The following is a 15,768-nucleotide window of genomic DNA, read 5'->3' on the forward strand; positions in this document are numbered from 1 at the left end:
CTCTCCCGGTCTATCCACACACACGACTCTGAACTTACTGTGGTACCGTACTCACCGGTTGGTCTGAAGTTGTAATAAGGAGCTCGGAGACATTAAAATCTCCTCAGCCTGCACTTCTGGATTCAGTAACTGCAGTTTCTCATAAACCTGACACAAAGGACCAAACGAAACGCTGCGTTAAAGACCGGAGAACACAGTGTTCAGATTAAAATCCAACATCTTTTCTCCTAGTGCATGTAATTTAAACAGGAAATGCCAAAACTCAATGTACGAATCGCTATGGTGTCTCTCAGTAACGCAGTCCGAGTTACCTGGATCTGAATCTCGTCACTCAGCTCCAGCTCGTTGCCCGACAGGTGCCCAGCTTCTGGAACCGTCGCCCGGACCACCACCTTCAGCCCGGTGCGGCCTTTACTGCGGCCCGACACACTCATGGCAAAGTTGTGCTCGGAAGAAAGTTTCATGGAGGCCTGAGGGAGACGAGCGAGAGTGCAAAAGACTGAGACACAGAGGAGGATCCGAGTCGCTTTAAATCACTTCCTGATTAAATAATGAGAAAGTGATTAACGAGTGGCAGTAGTGGAGGATCAGGGGTTAAAGCTCTGGGCTACTGATCAGAAGGGTGAGGGTTCAAATCCCCAGCACTGCCAAGCTGCCACAGCCGGGCCCTTAAGCAAGGCCCTTAACCCCCTCTGCTCCAGAAACAAACATGTTACAGTAAAGGTTTCTTCTATTATGATGTTGTGCATTATGGGCGTGCCTCCTCTTCTTAGACAATACAACATGCTTACAGGTATGTGATCAACAACATGTCATATGAAACCGGGGCGTCAGAAGCATTTTTAATTTTGGGGGGGGGCACTGGCAGTGTTTTTTTTTTTAATTAATTCGATGCCATTTCCTGCATTCTGGTGTATTTTAACAGGTTGTTAAACACCTCATTTTATCTACAAAAGTCACTTAATTCAATGACTATTTTAGAGACTCGACAATAAGTCCTCATTCAACTCGTCCATATATTCATCAGCCTGTTTTTAAACCCACTGCTCTGCCAAAGATAATGAGATGAATGTGACACAATTTATCACCAACAATGACTTTATGGGTGCATTTTACTTTTTATTTTGTGTTTCCTTTTTTATTAGTTTTAGATGTAACACAACATGCCACTGGGCCAAGCAATAGTGACACTCAACTGTCTGTTTAAAAATAAGAATATTCATAATTTCACACAATGAACAGGCATGACATGGCATCATGCAAACTTCATAACACACAATCACACTGTGTCAAGCAACGAGACATAAAAGAGAACTTCACACAATGAACAAGTGCAGTTTTGTCAACCTACATGCAATGGTGGTACTACAGTAACATTTACAGATCAGTATAACAAACAGATGTATAGATAGAACTCCTTCTTATATTGGTGCCACCACAATTTCTACCACTTCATCACTTTTATCCCCCTTTCCTTCACAATCCACCTGGAATAACATCCATCTCTCTCCATCGCTTTCCTTTCTACTATTCCTTCCCCATACACTGAATTCCCATCTTACTTTCCAGAAAACTGCCAAAGACCAGACAAAACAAGTTCTTCAAATCACAACAGGGAATCAATAAATATCATCAGAGCAGACTTGACCTCATTCTTGGCATTACAGTAAGGCAGGCCTACTGGGTTTGAATTAAATGATGGCTAACATTAAGCTAGCTGATACATCTCCTAACATTCAGTGCGTTTACATGCACATCCAAATCGAGCTACTGTCGGTAATCGAGCTAAGGGTCCCAGCAGGGGTGCCAGAGAAATCCAATCCTACATGCACACAAGAAAATCGAGCTATTGTGTGAGGTACATTGTGCACCCGAGCCACAGGTGGCGCTACACGCCCCATCGTGTTGGTACACTTCCGGTTGTCGTCATGAAGAAGAGCTATTCAAGAGTATAAACAAAGTTATCAGCAGTGTTGCCAGATACTGCTGATGTTTTCCAGCCCAAAACATGTTCAAATCCGAAATTCGATTTTCCTCTTTGTGCATGTAAATGCACTGAGTGACTAGCCAGCTAACTGCACTAACATTTCCATTGGGACAAAGAAAACCTGTCCTGTGGGGAAATTCTGACTGACTTTCCGCTGCTTTGTAAAGAATGTCCTTATGTCTGGGGAGGAGCAAATACTGCAAACAATTCATCATCAACCAAGAATACCCCATTAGGCGAAGCTTATTTCACTGTTTAGCTGAACATTAACTTAACGTGTCCTAGGGTTAATTTTGAGGGCAGATAACAAAAGAATAAGGTTTTAGCAAAAGCTAGCCATTGTGAGGTGGCGATAGGGATGACGTCACCACCTCCACTTTCCAGCAGCTGCACCAACGTCTCTGCTCGCGCTGAGATTTGCTTCACTCGCGCGTGGTGAGTTGTTGTCGGGAACGCCCGGAAAACCCGGAGTGGATTTTCAGTGGTCTGTGTATTCTCTTATCGATCAAGTGGAACGGATTCTTTCACGAAGCAATAGAAACGGCGCTGGGTGAACTCATATTTTATGTTAAATGTGGGTGGGTCCAAACGAAGAATTATGAAATGTGAAGGGGACACGCCCCCACCACATTCAATGGTGGCGACGCCCATGATATGAAAGATACATTGAAATCAGCTGACAATTCAACCTCGACTTCGTCTCACTTATTATTCGCTTATATTCACTGAGCCTGAGGCGGATAATTGTTTTAGTATAAATACACAGGTGATTATTTAAAAAAATAATAATAATTGTAATAATAAAAAAATTTCAAAACTTCAACTTCAAACGCGGCGGCACGGTGGTGTAGTGGTTAGTGCTGTCGCCTCACAGCAAGAAGGTCCGGGTTCGAGCCCCGTGGCCGGCGAGGGCCTTTCTGTGCGGAGTTTGCATGTTCTCCCCGTGTCCGCGTGGGTTTCCTCCGGGTGCTCCGGTTTCCCCCACAGTCCAAAGACATGCAGGTTAGGTTAACTGGTGACTCTAAATTGAGCGTAGGTGTGAATGTGAGTGTGAATGGTTGTCTGTGTCTATGTGTCAGCCCTGTGATGACCTGGCGACTTGTCCAGGGTGAACCCCGCCTTTCACCCGTAGTCAGCTGGGATAGGCTCCAGCTCGCCTGCGACCCTGTAGAACAGGATAAAGCGGCTACAGATAATGAGATGAACTTCAAACGCAGCATGTAAATGTGCAATACTGTTTTTCCCAACATATGTGCAATATTTACTTTCACCACATGAAATATTACTTTTCATTACATTCCCATGGATTAAAGCAAATAAAAATCATCTGACTGAAAAAAAAAAAAAAAGCTCCATGTCGTTGGCCCCTACCATGTCAGCGATGCATCAAATTTTAAACGCCGTGTTGTCCATTATCCCCTCGGCCCCTACTTATAGTACATTTATATAATTTTAACAATGACTAAAGCTAAGGCAAGACTTTACCATTGTCATTACTGGCTATTCATGATGAAACATCAAGTTATCGCAAAGTGCAAATTTATTTCAACAATACTTTAGTAATGCACAGCAGGGGTTCAGAGAAAAGTGCAAGTGCAGTCGAACTTGAACCATGCTTTCAAAAGAGTGGAACAGAAAGAAAAATAGGAAAATCTGTTGAAATAAAGCCAGGAAACAAGAAAAGTAAAGTGAAAGTTCACTTTTTCTGCTTCTTCGCAGTGAAGCCAAAGGCATCTAGTTTGGCAACACCTGATGCCTGTTTTTGTTTCTTTTTCCTTGGCACAGCAGCAGGAGCTTGCCATTATCGCCCATTTCATTTTGCCAAGCCCATCTCCACTTATTCTTTACCGTTTTGTCGATGTCTGACACATCTGTGCCTTCATTTAAAAGAAGTGCGTCCATGCTGGCAAAACCGAAAGTAATTTGACGCGCTGTAGTGATGGAAATCGAAGGGCCTATGTCAGGTGGCCTTATACACAGTACTCGAGTTGAGGGGGGATGTGGGGGGAGGCATCCCCCTTCTGAAATAAAAATCTCAAATCATTCCCCTTATAAAACGGCCATCCCCCCCATCACATCCCTTGGGCCATTTTACCAATTAATGTGGAAATTAGCCTACTATTATTTTAACAAATATTACTACCATTTCAACATTAGAGGCTTTGCGCAGTGATAGCCTACATGTAGCCGGATAAAAAAGACGCATATTTATTTATTTGGTTGCACCTCTCATTCACACCTATACGGAGGCTTCAGTCACTGAAAACAGCTACTTTTGGAAACTCTGGGCAGAGTGGAGATTTCTGAAAAGTCCATCTTCAGACACGCGTGTAAATCGGGAAACCGAAGCAGCAGTGGGCGAGAGGGCGCGCGCGAATATAATGAGTCATAGGTGTGAATCTTTCACTGAATGCCAATTGTCCCGGTTCTTCATGAAATCGCACGCGCACGCACAAATTCATCAGGTTAACTTTCAAATAACTGTTCTTGTGCACTTGCGACACCGGAGCCACTTTCCTGAATTTTGAGCTTCGGAGTATTCGCTTCTTTATCTATTTAATCAATGAATTTATTTGTCACATACATTAAATTACTAATGTAAAACATTAGTAGCCTATTTAAGCAATAGCTGTTTTCTCCACTGTTTTCCGACCTTTTGTGCTTAGTGAATGAGACACTTCATTACACTCCACTGACCGACTTCCAATTCCGGACTTTTTTGAAAATGTAAAATATAGGCCTACGAGATGTTTTTTGGGACTTAATTCGCGTTGCTCCTTCACTATTAATTTTTGAGACTGACGAGGCACTAAATACTGTGGAATTATTTTCTCCTTACTATGAAGTTTGGCATCTTAAACAAGTGTCAGGAAATCTTGCAGCCCGACTCTGCAGCCTCCAATGTTTAAGCGAACTGCTGAAACCATAATGTTTAAAGATTAAACCGTAGGCTAATCAAACCAAAGAAAAACACAGCCTCTCCAGAACATTGTCTGCCGAAACCTGTTTAACCTACAAAAGGCTTAATAATTGCTGCGGCTTCAACAGGGCTGTTTAGATTTTTCACCTAATCGCCTTTCAAAAGGCAAATATTATTATTATTATTATTACTACAATAGGCCTAGTATTAGTAGGAGGCAAGTAGTTGCCTAGTAGTAGGACCAGTGTTGGGCACGTTACTTTCAAAAAGTAATTAGTTATAGTTACTAGTTACTTTTCCCAAAAAGTAACTGAGTTACTAACGGAGTTACTTTGTCATAAAAGTAACTAATTACCAGAGAAAGTAATTATTCCGTTACATTTTGTTCCCCCTCAAAAAAAAAAAATCAAATTAAATTAGTGTAATCATAATAAAAGTGAATGTTAAATGTGTTTAATGACTGAAATGGACACTTAACAGAACCAATTAGTAATGTTATCTACACTATATTAACATTTTTGTGGGACAATGTGAGATAAGACATCTATCAAATGTAATATATTTTTGTAGTTATTAAAATTATGTTACTAATTACTGGCCACTGACGAGGACAAACGCTTTGTTCCTCGACATAATGTGCATTGCACGTAAACACTCTTGCCTTTTATTTCAAGTAATGAAAAGTAATGGCTGTATTTCCAGTGTGAAAGCGCAGTGCTGGGCTGACCGCTCGCCATCGCTGGCTCTTCCGATTGAAAGTGTGCGCAGTAGTGCAGTAGGCGGAGCCTACCTACGTATGTTGTCCAAATCTACTCTGATTGGCTTACTGTGCCGTTGTCTCGCGTCTCCCCGCCCCACACTAAAGCAGAGGAAAGAAAGGCTGAACGAGCAGCGTGCCAGATGAGAACAGCTTTAATAAAGTAACGCATAGTATTTTATTGTAAGTAACGGGAACGGCGTTATAACGATGTAAAAAGTAATTAGTTAGATTACTCGTTACTAAAAAAAGTAACGCCGTTAGTAACGCCGTTTATTTGTAACGCCGTTATTCCCATCACTGAGTAGGACAGCCAAATTGTTTCATCAGTGGAGCCGCCATTAAAAGGAAACTGATGCGGAGCGCCGCGGCTCACCTTCGGGGTGAATCGTGTCCCGAGGCGCGAGGCTGGCCCGCCCTGGTTCGTTGGGGAGAGGGCAGAGGTCGCTGGCTGCCAAGTTTGGAGAGGCTGGGACCTCCCCTGGCCGAGTTACAAGTGTCCAAAGTCGGGCTGGAGCCGCCGATAGAAACGAAACTCAAGCCGAGCACCGCGGCTCGCTGCCTACGCCGAGCCTCCCCGGGACTAGACAGTAGCGGAGGCTGTATTTATTTATTTAGGCCTATCTAGCGTAACAACTTATTCCTTTACATATACTCAAACACAGCCCAAGAAAGGGTTCAACAACAGACAATCACAGCAGCTTGGTGAAGTTCTAAATCACATCGGTGTCAGACCTATGGGCCTACCCCCCCCTTTTTCCCTCGGATCTGCATCACTCTCATTATTGATCTTTAGCGCTCCCAATTGACGGAAATCCGTCGTAGCGACGGAAAACTTTAATCCATGCATTCCACTATCGTGCAATTTTTTTCCCTCTCAGTGTATTTTTTCTTTCCATTGTGTGCTTTAAGTTTTTTAGGTTAGTCTCTTACATAACTTTCCTTACTTCTACTGTTAGAATGCTAACCATCTCGACACTGCTTTTTGCATTTTCTATTTCCATCTTAGTTTGTAGTTTCGCCCTTTATGTAACTTTCAGTATTTCTATTAGGCACTGTTTTTAGCCATTTATTTCTTGTACAGTTCTTATTTTACATACAGTTTTTTTTTAAACGTGTTGTATTCTAACTTGTACTGTATTATTATGGAGTGATTTCTGGCACAAGAATTTCCTTCGGGATCAATAAAGTTTTATCTTATCTTAAATGTAATAACTTTGCGGCGCAGACTCGTGTCACTGATCTACGACGAGTCACATAAAATTCTCTGTTTTGGAATAAATAAAATAAATCCCAACTCCACCTTCCCTTTGAATAGTTTTAGACCAAACTCCGGAGCATCTTTAGTGCTTTTAGGAACAGAGTTTTCTCTCATCATCTGTAACTCTTCCTCACTTACAGTGACGGAGCGATTGGAGCCATTTTGCCGAGTCAATATTGAGAAACAGTCCGAGAAATTCTTGACTAATCAGTGTGCATGATTTCCTATAATCACCTACATATTTATATGAAAATAACTTTTATTTGAAATTAAGAAATAGTCTCGTTAAAAGGATAATCTCGCACCAAGTCCCATCATGCTACACTGAGACCCGTCCCGTCCATCTCGAGGTAAGGTAAGGCCTCATCTTCCGTCAAAGCAAAGAGAAGTCCCGTCGCAAGAGAAGACAATATGTCTTCCGACAAGCCAAGTCCTGCCTTCCGTCAAAGCGAGTCTGATCTCACATCCAGTCGAGTGCGGTTTCAGATCAATCCCATCACACCCTGTCTCATCATACTGAGACCCATCATGACCCATCCTGTTCCAGGGTCAGTCCCCAACTTACAACAGAACAATCTGATCAACGGAGTTTCCCCATAAGCCTTGTTTAAAACATACTGAAACGAAGTCCATGACAGGAGCACACACTTGACCTCAACAGGGTATAACGAATACTCCCCAAACACCAAGGCGGCTGTGATGCTAAAAACGGTGTTTGATGACAAGTTAATAAAATGAACCAATACTGCAGAATCTGTGCCTTTTACAGAGTACGACTTTGTATTTAGGTCAACTATGAAAAAGTTTGTTCCAGCAGTAAAAAAAAAAAAGACAATTGACTTTATGAACAAAACACAACAGCCCCTTTTAATTAGTAGTGATAATAAAATTATGAAATTCTCATCATCATCATCCGAGCCAAAAATTCCCACAAGGTAACTAAAGTCTAGGCAGAAATGTGTTACACGACTCGTCTGGCAGGAAGATAAGAATTTAATGAAGAGACTTTCTCTCTGCTGGGAGTTCATTTGTTAAACAAGCTCACAGCTGCAGCAGCCAAGATGTTTCTGTGTCTCGGTGAAATTAAAGCTGAGAAATGCACCATGTTCAACAGACAAACCTCAAAAATGGTTTTAGGAGTGTTTAAAAAAAAAAAAAAGAAACGCATTATAAGGCTGTCGTGTCCACTAGCGGCTCAGACGTTCCCTCACCTCTGAATGGCGCGTCTGGACGTCCAGGATGTCTCTCTTGGTTACGCTCCAGTGGAACGCGAGTCCTGGAAGAGCGTTACCGAAGGAGAACGGAGTCTCGCTACTTGTTAATCCCATCACATACACAGGCATCTATAGCGAGACAAACACAAAAATCTTTAAAATTACACACTACACAATATTACAATTTAAGAACATTGTTTAAGAATTAAAATGGCCTCCATCACCTTTAAGCTAATTTTGTATCAGTAATTGTATGGGGCCGAGTAAAATTAAGGATTAATTTCACGAGTGATTTTGAAAATTTTGAAATCACGAGTGAAATTGATCCTTAATTTTACAAGGAACCATACGGTTACTCGTTTATAAGTTTATATATCGAGCCAAATTCATACTTCGGAAGCCATTCAAGTTCACAACATTTGTCATTCACGTTTTCTGAACCAATCAGGGTGCGAGACTATCTTGCACGTTTGAATCGGTTTCTAAAGCGTTCCTAGTTTTCACAAATCTCTCGCTTTTCCCTCGAGGACTTTTCGTGATTCTTGAAAAGTAACATCTTTCAGGACTGATCCCGGATATTTCTCTTGTCTCAGATGCCGATCCAATGCTGCCTGCATTACTTTAAGAGAGTCTGGGTCGTAGTTTTCCCCATTTTCTTTCCTCACGTCTGCATAAAACTGCGATCGCACCTTGTCTAACTCACAGCATTCATACGCCACTAGAGTGTCGTTTATTTGTCTTTCTGTGGCCCGTTTCTTAAACACGGAAAGCCAAAAATTCGTACTTTTTTTGGTACTCTCGTTTTCGCTTGCAGCTTTCAATTGGTTTATCATTTCTTCGTCAAATATAGCAAAACGCAGCATTGCTGAGTCAGCAGAGTCAGCCATTTTGTTGACAAAATTTGCTAATTTTTGTAACTGTAACACGGCCCGTGTTAAGGAAAAAAGCCCTCCTTGATTGACCAATCAGAATTGAGTAATTTGGCCCCATGTATTATGTGATAAAATATACATTAACCCATTGACGCCTGAAACGCCTGCAAAAAAACGTCTGCAAATGCCTAAGCCAGTTTTTAGAAAAGGTCCCCATCTGCCTGAGGGTTTTCTGAAATAAAAATAATTAATTGAAAACGCCTATGAAAAATTCAATATCTCAGCCTCTGAAGCACATAAAGACATGAAATAAGTTGCATTTAAAAGATAAAATTCTCTGCTTTTATTGGCTCATGCTCATTCAGCATTAACACTAACATTTTTATAAAAAAAAAAAACAAATCTGGCATGCGTCTTGAAAATAATGACAAATCAACAATGCTGCGTTATGCAGCAACCAGCATTTGGGGCAATGTTGCGTTATGCAACAACCGGCGCTAGGGGCAATGTTGCGCGACGCAGCATCCGGCGTCAATGGGTTAATATGCAAAACTTAAAAAAAAAAAAATGCATATTTTTGCACCATTCCTAATAACGAGCCTAAAACTAAAAGCCTGGTGAATTTAAATTACACAATTATGCTTAAATATTCTTATTATCGAATATTTTTAAACTATTCCAGAGACGGAGCTACATACGAGTTCAAATTGTGATGTCACTAAATATAATCCACAGTTTTGGACCAATCACAACTGAGGTTACAGGACAACGACTGGCTTAGCTAATTAACTAGCTACCTAATGTTAGCGATAAACAGACAGCGGTTTTTCACAGTAAACTTGAAATAAGACTCAAGCATTGGCATTTTATGCATATTCATATAGTCTGGAATTATTAATGAGGATAAAGGGCAGGGAAGTTGTTTAGCTCTTTGTTGTGGTTTGAAATATTCTGTTTTAAGGGCTTTGATTTGAAAACGTGAGAAATATGGGGAGATGTTCGCGTTGCCTGGAGAGCGAATAGTAATTAGGGCGTGTGGATTGAGACACCCCCCCCCCTCAGGGATTCAGTGTTTATGGGATGGGAGGTGAATATGCAAATGGTTTTGGATATTAAAATGTTACATTTACAGTCCAGCTCTAATGAGAGTAATGATTAATTGGTGTGAAAAAGTGTTTGCCCCCTTCCTGATTTTTTTTTTGCATGTTTGTCACACTTAAATGTTTCAGATCATCAAACAAATTTAAATATTAGACAAAGATGACATAAGTAAAACACAAAATGCAGTTTTTAAATGAAGGTTTTTATTATTAAGGGGAAAAAAATCCAAACCTACATGACCCTGTGTGAAAAAGTGATCGCGCCCCCCCATTAAAACATATATTAACTGTGGTTTATCACATCTTTGGAAAGCCAAGTTCAATTTCTCTAGCCACACCCAGGTCTGATTACTGCCACACCTGTTCTCAATCAAGAAATCACTTAAATAGGACCTGCCTGACAAAGTAAAGTAGACCAAAAGATCCTCAAAAGCTAGACATGCTGCGATCCAGAGAAATTCAGGAACAAATGAGAAACAAAGTAATTGAGATCTATCAGTCTGGAAAAGGCTATAAAGCCATTTCTAAAGCTTTGGGACTCCAGCGAACCACAGTGAGAGCCGTTATCCACAAATGGCGACAACATGGAACAGTGGTGAACCTTCCCAGGAGTGGCCGGCCGACCAAAATTACCCCAAGAGCACAGCGACAACTCATCCGAGAGGTCACAAAAGACCCCACATCATCATCCAAAGAACTGCAGGCCTCAGTTAAGGTCAGTGTTCATGACTCCACCATAAGAAAGAGACTGGGCAAAAATGGCCTGCATGGCAGAGTTCCAAGACGAAAACCACTGCTGAGCAAAAAGAACATAAAGGCTCGTCTCAGTTTTGCCAGAAAACATCTTGATGATCCCCAAGACTTTTGGGAAAATACTCTGTGGACTGACGAGACAAAAGTTGAACTTTTTGGAAGGTGTATGTCCCATTACATCTGGCGTAAAAGTAACACAGCATTTCAGAAAAGAAACATCATGCCAGGGCGGCACGGTGGTATAGTGGTTAGCGCTGTCGCCTCACAGCAAGAAGGTCCTGGGTTCGAGCCCCGTGGCCGGCGAGGGCCTTTCTGTGCGGAGTTTGCATGTTCTCCCCGTGTCCGTGTGGGTTTCCTCCGGGTGCTCCGGTTTCCCCCACAGTCCAAAGACATGCAGGTTAGGTTAACTGGTGACTCTAAATTGAGCGTAGGTGTGAATGTGAGTGTGAATGGTTGTCTGTGTCTATGTGTCAGCCCTGTGATGACCTGGCGACTTGTCCAGGGTGTACCCCGCCTTTCGCCCATAGTCAGCTGGGATAGGCTCCAGCTTGCCTGCGACCCTGTAGAAGGATAAAGCGGCTAGAGATAATGAGATGAGATGAGAACATCATGCCAACGGTAAAATATGGTGGTGGTAGTGTGATGGTCTGGGGCTGTTTTGCTGCTTCAGGACCTCGAAGACTTGCTGTGGTAAATGGAACCATGAATTCTGCTGTCTACCAAAAAATCCTGAAGGAGAATGTCCGGCCATCTGTTCGTGACCTCAAGCTGAAGTGCACTTGGGTTCTGCAGCAGGACAATGATCCAAAACACACCAGCAAGTCCATCTCTGAACGGCTTAAGAAAAACAAAATGAAGACTTTGGAGTGGCCGAGTCAAAGTCCGGACCGGAATCCGATTGAGATGCCGTGGCATGACCTTAAAAAGGTGGTTCAGGCTCGAAAACCCTCCAATGTGGCTGAATTACAACAATTCTGCAAAGCTGAGTGGGCCAAAATTCCTCCACAGCGCTGTAAAAGACTCACTGCCAGTTATCACAAACGCTTGATTGCAGTTATTGCTGCTAAGGGTGGCCCAACCCGTTATTAGGTTTAGGGGGCAATCACTTTTCACACAGGGTCATGTAGGTTTGGATTTGTTTTTTCCCTTAATAATAAAAACCTTCATTTAAAAACTGCATTTTGTGTTTACTTGTTATCTTTGTCTAATATTTAAATTTGTTTGATGATCTGAAACATTTAAGTGTGACAAACATGCAAAAAAAAAAAAAAAAGAAATCAGAAAGGGGGCAAACACTTTCACACCACTGTAATTATTATTGTTTTTGTAATAAGCGAGCCTGGTTACCATGGTGCCGGTCTTCATCCGAGTGATGGGCGCTCGGATTCGGACGCCTTTGAGCTGCACCACCTCCACCTCCACTTGATCCTGTGAACAGCGAGCGAGTTAATGCTGTGAAATGAGAACTAATAAACTTTAGATGAGGACACAGAGAAAAGCAGGTTTAATGTGGAAACGGGGCGTGTCACCTGCGAGACCACCAACAGTTTGCCGCTTTCCGTATCGACGGCTTGTACGACTCCTGTGACGGTCATGTTGCCAACGGCGACGCCCCGAACCAGACCAATGCTGTTAATGGAGGCGATGTTGGAGTCGCTTAAAGAGAACAGGATGTGAGACTGAGGCTGTGGACCTCCTTCTGACGTGATCTGAAGATCGGAGAAGAGTGAATATGTAAACTGATGATTTACATATGCATAGGCATAATTACACACACACACACACACACACACACACACACATTATAGATTCTGTAGGAAAAAAAATAGTAATAATAATCTGGGGCAAAACTCTTCTTCACGAACCTGCATCACTGCCCCGATGATCAGAGTGACTTTTCTCGGGAGCAGCCTGAAAGGCGGGAAAACCTAAACACCACAAAAACCCAAAACGTGTCAATGTGCTTTATTAGGAAACATTAAGAGCGCGATGCTGTAAAATCCATAAAGCAGAGAGAAGTTGTACTTCGATTTGTTGTGGTGCAGATGTGATTATTCTTCCGTTTTTATCGGTCACGACAGCAGACACACTCGTCTGCCCGATCACCATGCCTTTGACCAGGAACGTAGCCGTGTCCTTCTCAGAGTACTCCGATAAAGGTCTGTTTAAAAAAATAGTTTTTTTTTCACATTAAGAATAAAATACACACAGCCACTGTGAAACTTGATATGAATTATTTCTACTCACTGCAGAGACACAATGGATGATGCAGCTTTCAGTTTCAGGTTCATATGAGAGAAATATTTGGCAAGAAATGGCTTTTTGTTGTCGTCCAAAACACGAACGTAAGCTCTCACAGACTTCCCAATCTCCACCTAACAATACAGCAATAATGTCATAAATGTACATAAATTTTATCATCATGCACCACCATAATTCTCAATAATGGCTGATAAATCAGTTGGTTTTGTCGCCCCCTGTGGTGAAGACAGGAACTGCCTTAGACACTGAACTGTAAACCAGAATTAGGATTTTATTAATAGATTTCTCTTTATTTTTTATAATTAATGAGTATCTGACATGTAAAGAGATACACTCAGTGCGTGAGAGAAGTGGCATTATCTAATCTGTCCCTGACCTTCTCCACACCTGGCTTACAGGAGACTCTGTTTTGTGGAACACCATTTAAAAGACGTTTCAGGAACATGAAAGTTCTGAACAGCAGTCTTGGATCTCCTCCTCACCTTATCCACCACACGCACGTAAACCTCCAGGATATCCGACACATGCACTGTGGCTGTGGCAGGAGCAGGAAAGGTCAAGCAGAGGTCGTGAACCATCACCTCGAGGACACCGGGGCGCACTGGAACCACCTGGAAGATGTTAGAGAGAATGAGCAGAACACATGGACTTTATGGAAAATCTATCAATGGAGATTTTTTTATGATTTTAATCCACAGAAAAGTCCATTAAAAAAAAAAAGTTTGGATGATCTGAAACAGATGAAACCCAGTTGCTTAAAGTCAGCAGCGTTAGCATCGCCACGTCCTCTGGCAGAAGATAAACCCACCTCAGCAGTTCCCCGAGACTCCTGGAACGCCACGTCAGCGATTCCCCGAACGCTCGTGTTCACAAAGAAATAACCCGAGCCTTCACGCAGCGTGAGCTCAGCCTGACACACGACAAAATCATAAATTTCATTTGTTAGTGCAAGAAATAAAAAAAGTAGTTAATTCCTTCACATCTTCAATAATTGCGTATCCGTTCTAAATTGGTTAAAGAAACAAAAACTAAATAAATGAGGAAAAATAAAGGCAAAAGGAGATATTACACAACTTGAATAAATAAGTGATTTAGCAGAATAGAGGAAAAAAACAAAAGAGAGCCAATAAGACAGGATTACAAATATTATTTAACAAACATTAACAAATGATTCAGTGTTAAAAAAAAAGGGGGGGGGGGGGGGGGGAGTACTAAAAGGACATTAAAAATAAAAACCGTTTACTATTCAACTAAAACAAATATAAGCAGTATGTATGTACTAGAGTAATGGTAGAAGTGGTACAGAGTATTAAAGTGCTGATGACACGTTTTTGACATCTTTGGCGATGTTTTATAACATAAAAAGTAATTCCCGATGATCCATATATTAATTCACGAAGGCGCCTATTTTACAAGTTATGATGATAAACGCGGCTATTTGGGCAAATTTGACGGGGCTGCAGCACCCAGGAGACGAAGGAGGAGGAGGGGCTATATGACATCAGCGAAAGAACCTTCCTCCTCACTTACCAGTTTGTTGTTGATGCGGCAGGTGTTCAGTTTATCATTATTAATATTTTTATTAGACATTTATTTATTTATTAGTTATTATGCCTTCGCGTTGTGTTGCCGGCTTTTGCTCCAAAACCCACAAGGATGGGGTAAGTTTATTCAAGTTTCCCAGAGATCCCGAGCTGCATGCGAAGTGGGTGAAGCAAGTCAGGCGCACTCGTGACAAGTGGGAGCCCTCACCAACATCCGTCCTGTGCTCTGAACACTTCGATTTAGATTGTTTTGACACCCTTCCCAGCTTAAAAGAATCTCTTGGGTGTTCAGTTCAGCACAAACGTTTGTTACTACCATCAGCAGTGCCTACACAGTGTTGCCAGATTGGGAGGTAACCCGCCCAGTTGGGCGGTTTCAAGTGCATTTTGGTGGGTTTTGAACATATTTTGGGCTGGAAAACGTCAGCAGTATCCAGCCCAAAATATGTTCAAAACCCACCAAAATGCACTTGAAACCGCCCAACTGGGAGGGAAACCTCCCAATCTGGCAACACTGCCAGTATTCCGGAGGGGGTCTACTAGTAGCTATGCCGGATCCAAAGACAGTCCACCTGTCAGAACATGTGTTGTGAAACGACATAAGATAAAGGTACGTAGAGCTGTAGATTCTACATGATCATCATAAATGTAATCATAAAGTCGGCGTGATATCAGTCATGTATTTGCTTGTGAAAGCTTGCGGCTTTCATGTAACTGCCGCCTAGCAACGAGAGGCAAAGGGTAAAGAGGGTAGGCTATCATAGATTCTATTCGGAAGAGATCAACACAATTCTAGACTCCCAGAAGAGGAAGAGCTAGCACTAGAGAGTTCACCAGCGTTTTCATGCGCCATTTCCATTGAGTAGAACCAGAGTAGAACAGCCAGTGAACCGCAGCGTGTTCTCCCGCTGACGTCACAACATGGCCGCGAGCCACGGACCCAGTTTTCTTGCGCTGTGCAATTAAAAGTTGGATATTCGCGTAACAACAGCTTCTTTTCACTTAATTATAACAGAAATCTAACATGTTTGCCATGTTGTATAGTTTATTTAAGAAATTGCATAGAGTCATGTTCGTGTCATCAGCACTTTAAAAGGT

At 42.0% G+C, this 15,768-nt stretch overlaps 1 protein-coding gene across 4 annotated transcripts in view; it reads right to left on the reverse strand.

Annotated features, from left to right (window-relative positions):
• Positions 1-15,768, reverse strand: part of nup210 (nucleoporin 210) — a 47,702-nt gene that overhangs the window by 14,848 nt on the left and 17,086 nt on the right. For all 4 annotated transcript variants that reach the window (XM_060937116.1, XM_060937115.1, XM_060937114.1 and 1 more), the window contains exons 21-30: positions 13,935-14,036; positions 13,609-13,737; positions 13,112-13,239; positions 12,890-13,025; positions 12,730-12,792; positions 12,394-12,573; positions 12,212-12,292; positions 8,137-8,268; positions 312-470; positions 56-147 (exon numbers count right to left, since the gene is read on the reverse strand). In XM_060937116.1, the coding sequence (XP_060793099.1) occupies positions 56-147; positions 312-470; positions 8,137-8,268; positions 12,212-12,292; positions 12,394-12,573; positions 12,730-12,792; positions 12,890-13,025; positions 13,112-13,239; positions 13,609-13,737; positions 13,935-14,036 (1,202 nt within the window). The remainder of the gene's footprint in view (positions 1-55; positions 148-311; positions 471-8,136; positions 8,269-12,211; positions 12,293-12,393; positions 12,574-12,729; positions 12,793-12,889; positions 13,026-13,111; positions 13,240-13,608; positions 13,738-13,934; positions 14,037-15,768) is intronic.

Source organism: Neoarius graeffei, chromosome 13 (assembly GCF_027579695.1).
Source record: "Neoarius graeffei isolate fNeoGra1 chromosome 13, fNeoGra1.pri, whole genome shotgun sequence".
Lineage (NCBI taxonomy): Eukaryota > Metazoa > Chordata > Actinopteri > Siluriformes > Ariidae > Neoarius > Neoarius graeffei.